At 40.6% G+C, this 15,759-nt stretch overlaps 1 protein-coding gene across 6 annotated transcripts in view; it reads right to left on the reverse strand.

Moving 5' to 3' along the window:
- The window catches only part of LOC140186135 (disabled homolog 2-interacting protein-like), a 606,748-nt gene that overhangs the window by 89,935 nt on the left and 501,054 nt on the right, over positions 1 to 15,759 (reverse strand). For all 6 annotated transcript variants that reach the window (XM_072240039.1, XM_072240040.1, XM_072240038.1 and 3 more), the window contains 2 exons: positions 12,727 to 12,825; positions 4,459 to 5,013 (listed from right to left, as the gene is read on the reverse strand). In XM_072240039.1, coding sequence (XP_072096140.1) covers positions 4,459 to 5,013; positions 12,727 to 12,825 — 654 coding nt within the window. The remainder of the gene's footprint in view (positions 1 to 4,458; positions 5,014 to 12,726; positions 12,826 to 15,759) is intronic.

Here is a 15,759-nt window from a genome sequence, read left to right on the forward strand (position 1 = left end):
ACAGAACAATTTACAATGACCTGTTACCCTGCTAACTGGTATGTCTTTAGACTGTGGGCTGAAACCAGAGCACCTGGAGAAAACACACACAGTCACAGGGAGAACATACAAACTGACAGACAGCTCTGGAATTGTACTCTGAACATCAACACCCTGAGCTGTAAGAGGTACAGGGACAATCCCCAGGTTATGTACATATATAAGGCGTCACACTAGCATAGCACCTTATATATATATTGCCCAGGGATTGTACCTGCACCTCTTCTTTCTGTTCTTTGATGTCAATTATCTTTCTTTGATGATACTCTTATGCAACATGACTCATATGAAACACGGTGGAACAATTTTGCTTCATAGTCATAGATAACATTATTGGTATCTATAGCAACCTTTCCCTGCGATAGTGAATTCTATATTCTTACCACTCCCAGAGTAATAAAGTTGCTTTTGAAATGTCTATCTGATTTCTCGGATGGCCACATGTGGCCTCTGGCTTTGCTCATCCCCACATAGGATCACTGTAATTCAGAATCAGTTTAATACCACTGACACATGTCATGAAGTTTGTTGTTTTGTGGCAGCAGTTCAGTATAAGACAAAAAATTACTTCCAGTTCCTCTCACATTCCAAAGATGCACAGGTTAGGGTTAGTAAGTTGAAGACATGCTATGTTGGTGCCAAGAGCTTGGTGACACTTGCCAGCTCCCAACAAATTCTCGGGCTGTGTTGGTCATTGATACAAAAGATGCAGCTCACTGTATGTTTCAATGTCCACGTGACAATTAAAGCTGCTCTTTATATTTCTTAATCTTTCAAAAAATTTGTGGAAAAGAGGAAAAGCAAGTGAGTGCTCATGGACTGTTCAGAAATCTAACAGCAGAGAGAAACGAGCTGTTCCAGAAACATTGGATATATTTTTTTCAGTATCCTGTACCTCCTCCCTGATGGTGGTGAGGGGCCTTAATGATGGATGCCACCTTCTTGAGGCATCTCCTCATGAAGACATCCGTGATGGTGGAGAAGTTTGTGTCTGTGATAGAGATGACTGAGGTTCCAACCGTCTGCAGCCCCTTATGATCCTGCACACTGGAGCCTCCGCACCAGTCACAATGCTCTGCACGCTACAGCTGTAGGAATTTTCCACAGTCTTTTTATCAAGCTCTTTCACCATTTTAAATATCTCTAAAAGCTTCCCCTATCTCTTTTCAAAATAAAGGACAGTATGTCTATTCACCCTTTCCCTACAGGTGTAACCTGACTGCTTCACTTATGCAAACCCTTTTTTTGAAACCCGCATCCCACCACATTTATATTTTTAATACAAACAAAACAGTAAGCTATTGTTTGGGAGGAGAGCAGTAGTTATGTTGACACTTAGGTAAATAATTAGTTCTATGAGAGGGATAAACGAGCAGATACCATTTTTAAAAACGCAAACACCAGGAAATCTACAAATGCTGGAATTTCAAGCAACACACACAAAAATTGCTGGTGAACACAGCAGGCCAGGCAGCATCTATAGGAAGAGGTACAGTCGCCGTTTCCACCCTTCATCTTCCTATAGATGCTGCCTGGCCCGCTGCATTCACCAGCAATTTTTGTGTGAGGTACCATTTTTGATGTTTTGGATTAAGATGAACGTTGAAAACACTGTTTGATCTTCACAGAAGTGACTATATAGACTATAGATCATACATTCTATATAAATCACAGATCCTACTATAGATCAACTTTACATCATACCTAACAGGAAAATAGATCCAAGCATCACATCAAACATAATGCTGACAACAGAGCATAGTTTCAGTCCTGCACTAGAGTAAACTTAGATCATGGGCTCAAAACTGCATTGAAGTTGCTCAGTGATTTGGAAGTTGGAAGAAGTGACAGCTTGTTGCTTGAATCATTCTGCATGAGACAGGTTCATATTTCTTCATTGTTATGAAGAACAGTTCCACAAAAGTGGGAAGATTCACTCATTACTCTGAAACATTCTTACATACGTTAAATTTGCTGGCTAAGAAAAGGATGTGGCTGTAGCCTAAACACCAACTCAATGCACAAATTACTCATGTTGTGAACAGATCAGAATCCTTAAAGATGTTAGAAAGAGTGAATATTTTGGAAACCTAAGAATTCGACTACAGTTAGGCTAGAACCATGAAGTAATCCCTTAGTAAAGAACAACGCAATAAATAATTTCAATGCCTGGTAATACAAGTCATCTTTATCAGCAATATTAATGATCTCCAACTGAATGTCGGCACATTTTCAATAATAAAGAAGTGATGCAGATAATGAGGAAGAAGCTCGTCAGAATATAATCAATTACTAACACAACTGAAGATGACACAAAAGCTTCAATTTCCTCCACAGGAGCTGAATTTACTTTTCTCATATTGACTTGTACATCTTAGCAAAACAGTCCACCAATATGCCTGCTTGAAAATGGCACCATTCCTGTACAAATCTTTTTAATAGCACCATTAATAATTCTGTTAAATGGAACACATTTCATTTGCATTACTTAAACTCCAGAAAATATTGCTGCCATGAATTAGTGCAACTTTATAATCCAATGTTTAATTGATGGTGGATAAACCCAACTTTTTTTTAATATGATCCATTTCATTCTTTTGAGTTATCTCGCTGACAAGTAGTTTAATCAGCTAGTTTCAAGAAGTGCTGTAAAAGTTCATCATTACAGTAACTATTTACTTAGTGATACAATACTGTAACAATGAGCCTGCATGCCCAATTACACCCATCTGAACAATTAAGTTACTAACAGGTACGTCTTTGGATTGGGGTAGGAAACTGGAGGACCTGGGGGAAACCCACATGGTCATGGAGAGAAAGTATGAACTCCTTGCAGAATTGAACCCGGGTTGCTGGTATTGTAATAGCCTTGTGCTAACTGCTACACTACCGTGCTGCCCTACTGCTTGGGTAGTCCCTCAGTGTTGAGGATGAGCTCCTCCTACTCGAGATCTGAGGTGACCTGTCAGGACTCCGCCACAGGCAAGGCAGGAGATATTTGATGCAGCAGCTAAATGTCTTTTTTTTAAAATGAGGCTCCTATTGTCTGCTGTTGCTACTGGGCTTCTGCATACTTTTGATGAAGGAGCCCCAGGTTCTCAGTGCCATCCCGAATGCAGCTCCCCTATTTTGAGCTCCCAGATTCAGGATTAATGAAGATTTGGTAGGGGGACAGAAGAAGTTTCACACAATGAGTCTGCCACCAGGAATACACTATTCAGGCCCTCTGAAGAGCTGCACAAGATTTTCAGGGTCACTCCAGTATGGAATGGGTGTGCTACAATTAGTGCATATATGTCAAACCTGGAACCAATGGATATGACTAAGCAGTACTTCCACACCATCCTTGGGCAGGAAAAAAGTCTAGCTCGCATTTTAGAGGGAGATTACACCCCAAGCTACCTCTTGCAGGCTTTGTAGACATGCATATTTTCCTCTGACAATCCTACTAATCTCTGAACAGGGTGGACCAGGGGTTTCCAACCTTTTTAATGCCATGGGCCAATACCATTAAGCAAGGGGTCTGTGAATCCCAGGTTGGGAACACCTGGTATAGACCAACTGCTTGTCTACACGGGTTCAAATTCTGGATTTCTGCAATTAGAATCTCATTGCTAGGGATGTTGGTCTGGGAGTGGATGCTTCTCCCACCAGTAGATTTGGAAGATTTTGTGGAGGTAGCATTGGTGGTACCTCTCCATTGCTTCTAAGTGCCTATGACATGTAGTCAATATCTCAGAAGCCTCCAATAAGGGTGAAGATCATTGTTTCCCTAATGGACCATCAACTTTGAGCCAAGTCTAAAGTGTGGATCTTCAAACATTCCTTTCCTCAGATGGTCAATGATCACGCTGATTTTCTGAAGGCAGAGGTGAATTTGATTTAATTAAAGATAACTCCTGAAGAATGGAAAGAGGTCCAGATTTTCCAGGGTCTTTGTCACAGATCTTCATTGATAGGGTTCAAAACACTACACTAAATAGAATGCAGCAAATTTCTACCAATATTTGTGGCATTCACTCGAAACCCAGGGGCTAAATTTAGAAGACACTATAATACATTTAGCTCATTGTTCCCATCACTACCTGTTATTATGGCTGCTGCTATGCTTTATGTAATGAGATAAGCTAATTTAATAAATAAATTGAATAAGGCAGATATGTAGAAAGGACTGAAGTTACGATGAAGCAATGTTTTGGCACATTCACACAAATGACGAGTTGGCCCTATTGGAGGTCTCAATTCCAACCTTTCAGTCTTTTGATCTGCTAAAGATTGTTTTTCTTTTATATTCCAACCGCCCCCCCCCCCCACATTTTTTACCAAACATAATCTCTATATTGGTTCTTTTCGCTGAAGCAGCAGTGTGTCCTTATTAAACGGAGAAAAAGCAGTAACGTTTGCAACCTAGGGGCTTACCTTGGCCTTCCCAGTGCTTTGTAGAATGTGTACCAATGCACAAGCCATCTCTTCCTTACTCTTCACGCTCAGCACAGGTTCTAGCACTGTGCACATCAGCATATAGTTGTTCGTAATGTATTCAGCAAACTCTTTGTAGAGCTCCATTGGAAGAATACTCATGCTCTGGTAGCGAGATTTGATTCGAATCATGGGACCTGCTGATTTGCCCTTGCTGGGATTGGGCACGCTCACAGGATACCATTTCTCTAGGAACTGTCGCCCCGTCACAGTTGCTATAGGAATATTTACCAGACCCACATAATTATTCTTATCTTTCTTTTTCTTCTTATCAGTCTCTTTGTACAAGTGCACTGTAATGTTTTTTACTGTGGGCAGGTTACTGAATTCAAAGTGCTCTCCCCAGAAAACATTGTCCGTTTTCAGCTTGCAGGTAGTCCGTGCGTACAATGTGTCATCAAGGCAGAGTTCACAAAAGTACTTTTTCTTGGCTGGCAGGTCCTTGGCTTCAATAATCCATAGTTTGAGCAAGTTCTCCACTCGTCTGCTGTTATCCTAAAATGACACAGGAAAAGGTTAAGTGCAGGAACCCTTTATGGCTACAATTGTAATTTACTCATTGTTGGGGTCTATTCTTAGTCAATTTAAGACCAATATAATATCAGTAACTTGCATCTACTAAATTATCATACTCTGCAATTATGATCAGTTTGATAACTTAAAAATAAACCCCCTTTCTATTAATGCAATTTGCTTCCTGATATTACTCCTAGTTGCAAAGAAGAATGAACCATCTAGATCTTGCAGATCTTGATTAACCATCTGGTTAAATAGCATTAACTTACACAACTGGATGAAGAGTATAATTCACTCCCAACAGAGAGATAAAAGTCTATTTTTAAAGCACGGTTTCTGTGCAGTAATCAGTGTTTGCTTTCTTTTCAGCCCTCCGGGTTTCGCAGTTTCATCCCTGGGCCAGGTGACACTGATTCTACGATGTACAAACTCACTTTTAAGGACTCTATATGACTGACTCATGGATTTTTTTTGTTTATTTGCACAATTTGTCTTCTTTTGCACATTGATTATTTGTCAGTCTTTGTTTATGTATAGTTTTTTGTAAACTGGATGGTATTATTTTATTTTCCTGTCAATGTCTGCAAGAAAATGTATCTCAAGTGAGTATAAATTTTAATTTTACTTTGACTTTGAACTTTTACCAGCCAGACAGCAGCCTGCATTTGGCCATCCCCTATCTATTGCTGGGCTAATGCCCAACCCCTTTATGGAATCAGCACGTCCTTTGGTGTAATACGTTTTTTAAAAATGTGAACAATTTCTCTCCTGAGATGGATTATCAAAAATATAGTTATCACCCATTACAAAAATAAATGGATTGCTAGGAAACTTCAGGAAACATTAAGTGTCACTGAAACGGCAGCCTTTCTCCAAGAAAGATTAGTTATCCAGTTAGGCGCTTCTGGTGCAGACTGCTTTCAGAGGCAATATTGCTCCTACTAAGCCACAAATGATCAGATTTATTTAATTTGGTTTCCCTGGATTTCATTGAAGCAGATGGCCATAGCAGCTGCGTGCTAATGACATTTCAGTCGTGAGTTTGTTACTGTAATCTTAGGAAGCATCCAAGGCCCAAAGGCTTTGCATATCGTCAGGAATGAGTTCAGGAACAAGAGAGGGGTAGGCCTGGTCATGACCTAGAAACGAAATGGCTCTGGGCGTCAGTGAGGTGGTGGACTGGGGCCCTCATTATGAACTTTGCAGGAAAACTGTTAAATCAGAAGGGTGGAAGCAAAGTACAAGAGCTCACCAGGTTGAGTGACAAGATTTATGGAAATCAGTATTAATTCTCCCATGTATATTTTTGAAGTCATTTTTCAAGTTAGCAATAATAATAATGTTTCAAGATATTCATTAACATTGGATACAGTGTAGTTTAATTAGGGTAGTGTTATGGTGAATATTCAGTGGAATAACAGCAGGTAGAGTGATACGAAACTGTAGTAAATGGATGCCTCTAAAGTGGTTGAAGTAGGTACGTTAACAATATTTAAAAGGCATTTGGACAGGTACCTGGATAGGAACGATTTAGAGGGATATGAACCCGCTAAATAGGATGAGAATCTTGGATGGCATGAAGTAGCTAGCTGAAGGGCCCATTTCTGTGTTGTACGACTTTGTGACTCACGGAGAAACCAACTAACAGACAGTCCTCAGGAAAGGAACCCCTACATAACCCAGGGACTGTCAACATTTAGGACGGTGGTGAACATTGGTAGCTCGGGTTGAGGCGTTTGAAGTTGCAGTGTTCGCCGAGCTTGGCAATTAGCTTGCAGACGTTTCATCACCAGGTGACGTGACATCCTCAGTGCGCAATTGTTGGTGTTTCTCTCTGGGATTGCTCGTGTTCGTATAGACAACCCATTTGCTTGACTCAGTCCTGATTGGCTACCCCTTCAGTTGACATTTGAATTCTGTTGGCTCTTTGGCTCTTAGTGGTTTTAGATGGTGCCTATTTTCATATGTTTACTTGCGGAGTTATCAGAAGAGAACCATGTTTCCAAAAATTCTCATGCCTTCTTCGTGTTTGCCTGTGCCAGAACCTCCGTGGTGTGGTGTCCCACTTAAAGTGGTATCCTCCCCAGTCTTCACGTACCACGATCAGGGACAGTGAATCATGACTCCATACTGAAGCAGGTATGAGAGTTTTTAAGATGCGTGGTTCTCTTCTGATAATTCTGTAAACAAACACATCAAAATAGACGCCATCTATGAGCCCCTATGAGCCAAGGAAATGACAGCCAATAGAATTCAAAGATCAAATGAAGGGGTAGCCAATCAGGACCCAGTCAAGCGAATGGGTTGTCTATATAAACGTGAACACTCCCAGAGAGAAACACCAACAACTGTACGCTGAGGATGTCACCTCAACTGGTGATGAAAGGCTGGCAAGCTATTTGCCAAGCTCGGCAAATACTGCAACATCTATATTGGATCAGAGAGGGATGGGGGTGGGGAGATGCACAGGTCTAACAAACAGGTATGGACTTATTTTATTGGGGTACTAATTCAGTCTCAACTTTGAAGAACTGGTTTGCTCAAGATGGTTAAAACCATGTGGTCTAATTCCCCCTGTGATGGTCCAAAAGGATATTGCATATGAATGACATAATTTCAGGAGTCTCATCCAGAAAAGTGGATGGTTGCAGTTACTAAATTAGGATTAAGGGCAGATAGTGCTGAATCGAGATGGTATAGAGACTTGTTGGCTATGGCATTTAAAGTGAATCTGATCTGTAAGTGATGTGCCTTTGTCAGTACTTGGCCTTCCAGTTACTAAATGAAGAATAGCATCATTTAGAAAAATAAACATATCTAATTACTACAAAATGACTACCCTTTGATATTTGGGATTGGAGCTGAGTTCTTTGAAGTGCATAATGTGTGCAAGACTCTTCAGGAAGCCAAACATTTAAATTAGGGTAATTTCATAAACTATTTCCATAAAGATCTTAAGCCATGTAAAATTATTTATCTCCCCAACACTGCCATTTTAACAACGGGCAGGAAAAACTACAGGCTGTGATAGCTTTTGTACAAGCTTACAGCCAGATTTATCACTGCTGATCCTTGGTTGCAAGGTAGGGGATATGTCACAGATTGGGGAGGGAGAGAGGGAGGGAACAAGGGAGAAATAGGTCTGGAGGAGTGGTCCAATTACTTTGCACCTTTTGACATGCTGAGCACCTGATTATGTTCAACCTCGACAAAACTCCTTCACTTTCTGCTGCAGTCCAGGTTTGTTCTACATAATAAGACCTCAGGAAATTATTCAAAATATGGAGCTCTTTGGCAGTGGGCCAGCATTTGTTTAGAATCTGTTTTACATTGCTGAAGCTCAAGGGGATTCAAATAAATTATAATAAAACTCTTGAAGAAGAATGACAAAGAGAATTACAACATCTAACTTAAATCATTTTCTGATAGATCTGTTAACTCCCAACTGCAAATAAAATTTGTTTCAGGGTCTAGTGCAGTAGATGATGTGCTGTTAAGTACACATGCCTTGTTTGAGGGAAATCTTATACAGGCTGCCACAGTCTGTCTGTGTGAGCAGCAACGTCTCACCCAGAGAATGGTGGATATATGGAATGCTCTGCCCCAGAAGGCTGTGGAGGCCAAGTCTCTGGATGCTTTCAAGAAAGAGATGGATAGAGCTCTTAAAGATAGCGGAATCAAACGTTATGGGGATAAGGCAGGAACTGGATACTGATAGTGGATGATCAGCCATGATCACGGTGAATGGCGGTGCTGGCTCGAAGGGCCGAATGGCCTACTCCTGCACCTATTGTCTAGTGTCTATTACGCTGAGCACTGGCTGTGTGCTCAACCCTCTGCTGTTCACACTGCTGGCACGTGACTGTGTCACAGGATTCAGCTCAAACCGTGTCATCAAGTTTGAGGACGACACCACAGTGGTTGGCCTCGTCAACAGTGATGATGAGTTGGAATAGACAGGAAGTGGAGCAGCTAGTGGGCTGGTGTGAGAAGAAGAACCTAAGTCGCAAGGTGGCGAAGACCAAAGAAATCATCGTGGACTTCAGGAAAGTGCAGGTGAACCATCCCCCTCTACGAATACATGGCTCCATCATAGAGAGTTATGTGCATCAAGTTCCTGTGCTCACGTTACAGATAACCTCCTCGGGTCCTTCAGTATCATTTCCCTGAACAAGGTGGCACAGGAGCACCTCCATTTCCTAAGGAGATTGAGGCAAATGGAATTCTCCCCACCACCATCTTAACTGAATTATATAGAAGCACCATTGACAGCGTCCTGACAAGCTGTATCTCCATCTGGTATGGGAACAGCCAAGCATTGTACTGGAAGTCCCTACAAAGGACTGAGAGAATGGCCGAGAGAATCATAAGGTTCTCCCTACCATCCATCGGAGCCATTTATCAGGAGCGCTGCACACGCAGGGTCCTTAGTATTATCGAGGACCCCACACATCCATCCAGCATCTTCTTTGACTTTCTACTAGGATACTCTGATGCATAAAAACAAGAGCGGTCAGATTTATACTCTGTTCTTGGTTGGTGCAACTGTAACAAAACCAAGTTTCCCTCGGGATCAATAAAGTACGACTATGACTAAGGGAAACAGTTTCTTCCCTCAGGCCATTAGCCTTCTGAACTCCCTGCTGCATCGCATTCACTGGTTAATCTGTTCTGTACCCTACAATATCTAATTTATGCATTTTACTTTGTTTACTTATGTGTAATTCATCTGTAGATTTTATCCTTACTTTGTTATATGTGTGTTATGTGTACTACAGTGCTTTACACCCTCATCCGGAGAAAAGTTGTCTTATTTGACAGTATATACGTATATAGTTAAACGTCAATAAACTTGATTTGACCTGAAATGTTGACCAATTGCAATATTAGAACTTCAATTGTTCACATAGGAGGACATTGCTAGTACATTATTGATAGAAAGCTAAATACAATTCCATATTTACAATCCAAGCTAAAAATGGAATGAAACACATAAAGGACATAGAAGTTATGCTCGGAGACATTTTCAGGACATACAAATAATGTTGTACATAATGAAATTGGAAATCAATGCACAATTCAAACAATTTTTGAAATCAAACCATAAAGTACTTAACTGCTGATTTCTTTTATGTTTAGTTAGTCAATACCCCAGTAATGGCCTGTTTGTGTTTAGTAGGCTGCAGAACAGATTATATTTTTACTTCATCTCAATATGTTCAGCTGTATAGTCAATTTGCTCTTGTTGTGTCATTAAGTTGCTTTCAAGCAAACACATCAGCATAAATTGGCAGAAAGAGAATGTGCATAATGTCTATTTTTGCTTTATACTTCCAATGACCGCTGTTTTCTTTTCACGTTTCTCTAACACAATACTCAGGCCCTAATCTGACTTCTGAGCACAGTCTAGCCATGAGGCGTGAGACCATTCCACTTACTTCTGGCATCACAATCCACTGAGGCACAAAAACTACATTCTACCTCCTGAACTTGGAATGGAATCATCACCACCAGAAATAAACATATAAAATCCTAAAGGGATTGGACAGGCTAGATGCAGGAAGATTGTTCCCGATGTTGGGAAAGTCCAGAATGAGGGGTCACAGTTTGAGGATAAAGGGGAAGCCTTTTAGGACCGAGATTAGGAAAAATTTCTTCACACAGAGAGTGGTGAATCTGTGGAATTCTCTGCCACAGGAAGCAGTTGAGGCCAGTTCATTGGCTATATTTAAGAGGGAGTTAGATATGGCCCTTGCGGCTAAAGGGATCAGGGGGTATGGAGGGAAGGCTGGTACAGGGTTCTGAGTTGGATGATCAGCCATGATCATACTGAATGGCGGTGCAGGCTCAAAGGACCGAATGGTCTACTCCTGCACCTATTTTCTATGTTTCTATGTTTCTAAACGATACCCCCAGTCGAACATTCACAGTATTAGTTTATGGCAAAAGAAATGCACAAGTTTTGTGGAGAGTTCTGTTAAGTAGCACAATGTGGGGAGCAGACATCTGTATTACCTTTTACAAAATTGACTTGCTGACTTTAAAAGGGATCCTGACTATTTACGTTTGCTGCCATCTTTGCCTCAGAGACATTTTGATGTCAGTCTCGGGGTTTGCTGGATCTTGCTGGCCAAAGGTGACATTCACTTCTCATTCAGAGTGCGTGATGGGAGAAAGTATGAATATGGACAGCAAGCAGGACATAAAACAGGTAAACAGTGAGAACCTCAAGCATGCTGAAGACAACTGCTATCACCAACTACAGTGGATTCCAGTTAATTGGACCATTGGTTAATCAGGGCAGTCACTTATGTGGGGCAACTCTTGAACACAAAGCTAGAAAATAGCTGGGATTTCCTTTGTTTATTTGGGATACCAGATAAACCAACAGACACCAACAGAATCAACAAACTCATTCGTAAGGCCAGTGATGTTGTGGGGATGGAACTGGACTCTCTGACGGTGGTGTCTGAAAAGAGGATGCTGTTCAAGTTGCATGCCATCTTGGACAATGTCTCCCATCCACTACATAATGTACTGGGTGGGCACAGGAGTACATTCAGCCAGAGACTCATTCCACCGAGATGCAACACAGAGCGTCATAGGAAGTCATTCCTGCCTGTGGCCATCAAACTTTACAACTTCTCCCTTGGAGGGTCAGACACCCTGTGCCAATAGGCTGGTCCTGGACTTATTTCCTGGCATAATTTACATATTACTATTTAACTATTTATGGTTTTATCACTATTTATTATTTATGGTGCAACTGTAATGAAAACCAATTTCCCCCGGGATCAATAAAGTATGACTATGACCACTATACTATTCTGCTAACTGGGACGGGAGACGGTTGCTGACCATTTTCTAACTAGCTTCAGTCACGTGCACGTCATGTGTCCATTGGTCACTACACCATGCTTATAGCAAAGTTTTTAAATAGCATAATTTGCGTGTTTGTGTTCAAAAAGCAGTGATTTTTGTCACTGATAGTTGGCAAGTAATAAACAGTAAGACAATTCAAAACTGTTTCGCTCACTGCGGTTTCAAACATTCAGGCATGGAGATGCCAGAAACAGCCAAGAGTGAAAATGAAATGATTTCACTACTTCAACAAGTTAGGAAATAGAAAGAATTTGAAGGTATTGACAATCATCTTGAACATGAAGATTTGGAAGACGCTATCATTGAAAGCATCGTTTCAGGGTAGTCCACTATCTGTTCTAGGTGCCTGCACTGACTTTGGTTGAGTACAGTTAATCAAAAGAATATGTCAGCATACACTGGATGAATTGCTTCATTGATGACTATTAGGAACTAATATACAGCTTTATAGTACCGTAGTAATTTTGGTAGCGTTCTAATTTAATCTGTATTTTAGATAAATTCATAATTCTTTACTCAGTTAAATGGTAGTTGGTCTTTTTTATATACCTTTTTAACTATTTCTATGAAACTTCTGCTAACTTTTTTCCCCAAAAATATACTTTATTCAGCTCCTTAATTGGGCCAAAATGTACAAGTCCCAATTAACTGGAATCCACTGTATATATTCATGATTGCTTCCATGGAAACGCAGAACTCAGTCTAAACAACAATAGCCTGAAACACTGTTCCATGTATGGATCAAAATTAGATACTATTTCAAGCTAAAAACAGCTCTAAAAGACAGCAACGTCCTGTCCATTCTCTTACCTTATTTGGCTGCACTGCCCGCCGGAGATTTTCCATCCATTTATCTCTTTCTGCGACTGAACGGCACGAGAAACATTTGCTGCCTGTTGAAGTTGTCACCTGCAGTAAAGGTAAATTAATTTCATATCACTTAATGCAATACTTTCTTTAAAAATTCATGTTTTGCACAAATCCAATCAATATGCTCCTATCAGTTAAAAAATAACTTCATTAAGAAGCAATAAAAATAGCCAGTACCCCATACCTCTGTGACCTGCAGATTAGTATTTCTGCAGCTGAATCAGAAACAAGTTTACTATTACTGATATAGTGTACAGGCTCCTGTACCTCCTCCCCAGTGGTAGTCATGAGAAGAGGGCATGTCCTGGATGGTGAGGGTCGTTGGTAATCCATGCCCCTACTTGAAGCATCCCCTTTTGAATATGTCCTCAATGGTGGGGAGACTCGAGCCGGCTGAGTCACAACCCTCTGCAGCTTTTTCCAATCCTGATTTCACGTGGAATGCTACAGATGGACAATCAGAACTGTCCACAGAGGATCATATAAGCCTTTGTACCTTCTTCGGGAATACCTGCTGAACGTGTAAAATTGGCCAAGGATAAAATTATACTCAGTCAAGATGCCCGAAGACATAAACTAATGATTAGTGTCTACTTGGAGGCACAAGTACTCAAGGTAAAGCCATGCTCCAAGCAGCAAAACCTTTGGGTGACAGCACCGAAGGAACAGAGAGCACCAGTGTTTTGTAATGAGCAGTAGCTGCTTTGGGCAGCTAAAACTGTGTGGTTTAAAATGACAGCAAGACAGTGAATGCAATTCCAGTGTGAGGGATCTGTTACAGAAATGAAATAGTTTAAAACAATGGCTTCCTGTAATTAAACATGTCAAGTTGATTAATGGGCCTTCCTTCATTTTAAATTAAAATGAGCAAAATTCATTTTTAAATTCTTATCAGTCCTGCTGAGATCCTGAAAATGTACAGATATGGAACTGGAGCGCATGGGCCCCTATTCAGTGCCAACCAGTAACATCGTGGCTGATGCATAGTCAATACGTGGAATATTATTGAATGCATTTAGTAGTTCTGTGCAACATGTGGAAAATAGTGAACAATAGGTCTTTTGTGCCCGCACTGCTTAAGTCCTTGGCATGAGCAGCATCAAGACCTCATCCCTTCTTGACAACTAAAGGAATATATGACTCTCCCAAAGGATCACAGGAGGAAACTGATGGCTTTGCTGTACCCTGGCCTTTGTTTTATTATTTTTAAACACAGTCACCTCATCAATAAGAGAACATTCAGTTGAGTGTAAATTCTATCTGTGAATGCAATTAACCCACTCCCATCAGCGTAAGAAATAATGTGCAATCTGGGATGCTTATTAAATCGCACAGAATATTATAATGTATTACCATAATAGGCTGCGCATAAAAATGGTCTGAGGAGCATAATCAGGACTGAACAAAAGAGTGTAAGCAAGAAATTAAGGTCAGCCCCAGGCTGTTTTACATGTTTTTTCCTGTTAATGAGAGAGTAGGAACATAGGATTGATTTATGAGATTTGAATATTAGCAAGTATTAACGCAATTCATTATTTCTGTTGAACTCATCCACTCTTACTACTGAGAAACTCACGAGTATCTACAATATCAAACAAGTTATCTTACTGCACGACTGCTAGTTCATCAGTAGATCCTCAGTATTACCCACTTCAACATTATTGTATAACAACCAGTGAAGGCAGTTTTTAAAAATAAGGACTGGTTTAGCTCTTGACTGGTGAACCGATCGTCGGGACTCAATTCACCGCAAGTCAAGGGATGAAGTGGACAGTATACAGGATATTTTCCCATTTCCCATTCTACCCAGATCATTGCTACCATCAGGAAGGAGGTACAGGAACCTGAAGGCACACACCCAACAATTCAGGAACAGCTTCTTTCCCTCTGCCATCCAATTTCTGAAAGGGCACTGAACCCATGAACATTAGCAGACTACTTTTTATCTCTATACACTACTTATTTAACTATTTAATACATAGATACAATTGTAGTACTTTTTTCCCCTGTTAGTACGTATTACAATGTACTGCTGCTGCAAAGACATTTCATGACATATGTTGGTGATATCAAACCTGATTCTGATTACTCTCTCACCCTTTCTCTTCTCCTCACCTCCTTCTCATTCCCCTCTTGCTTCCCTTTCTTCCATAGCCCACTATTCTCTCCTATTAGATTCCTTCTTCAGCCCTTTACCATTCAGCCTATCCCCCTCCCAGCTTCTTATTTTAACACCACTCCCCCACCCACTCAGTCTCACCCAGCAGCTTGCCCTCCTTCCCCTCTCCCAACTACTTATTCTGGCTTCTGCCTCCTCCCTTTCCTGTCTTGATGGAGGCTCTCAGTCCAAAACGTTAACTATATATTCCCTTCCACAGATGCTGCCTGACTTGCTGAGTTCCTCCAGCATTTTGTGTGTGTTGTATACAAGACATTCTCACTTTACCCAAGTCTTCACTCAAGCAAATGTATATGAAGGGACCCAAGAGTAGAATAATTATTTGTAAGAAGCTACGTCAACGGAGAGCAGAAAAAGAAATATCATTAATTCATTGCGGCAGTAGCAACAGGCTGGAGCATTAACTGATTTAGATAAAAGTTCTACATTAATTGATTTCATGTAACCTAGAGTAGCAGATAATCTAAAGAAATGATCCAAATCTGGTACAAATTACGCGTGCATATTTTTTAAATAAATGTCGATTTAAAGTTTCCTTTCCATTGATGTTCAGTCTATCCTATGTAGGAAAAAGGATGTTTTGAAGCTTTGCATGCTTCAGTAGGCAGCTGGTACAGGTCCGAGCCGAGTTACAATGAAGAGGTGAGACAGTGCATTAAATATTTGCATAAATGAATAAATGGTTGTGGAGCTATGTTGTATTCTGTTTTTTAAAAGTAAAATATGATGCAGTCCAACACTGGAATTACACATCTACTAAACACAAATAAGTGATGTAATATTGCAATTAGATT

Source organism: Mobula birostris, chromosome 22 (assembly GCF_030028105.1).
Source record: "Mobula birostris isolate sMobBir1 chromosome 22, sMobBir1.hap1, whole genome shotgun sequence".
Lineage (NCBI taxonomy): Eukaryota > Metazoa > Chordata > Chondrichthyes > Myliobatiformes > Myliobatidae > Mobula > Mobula birostris.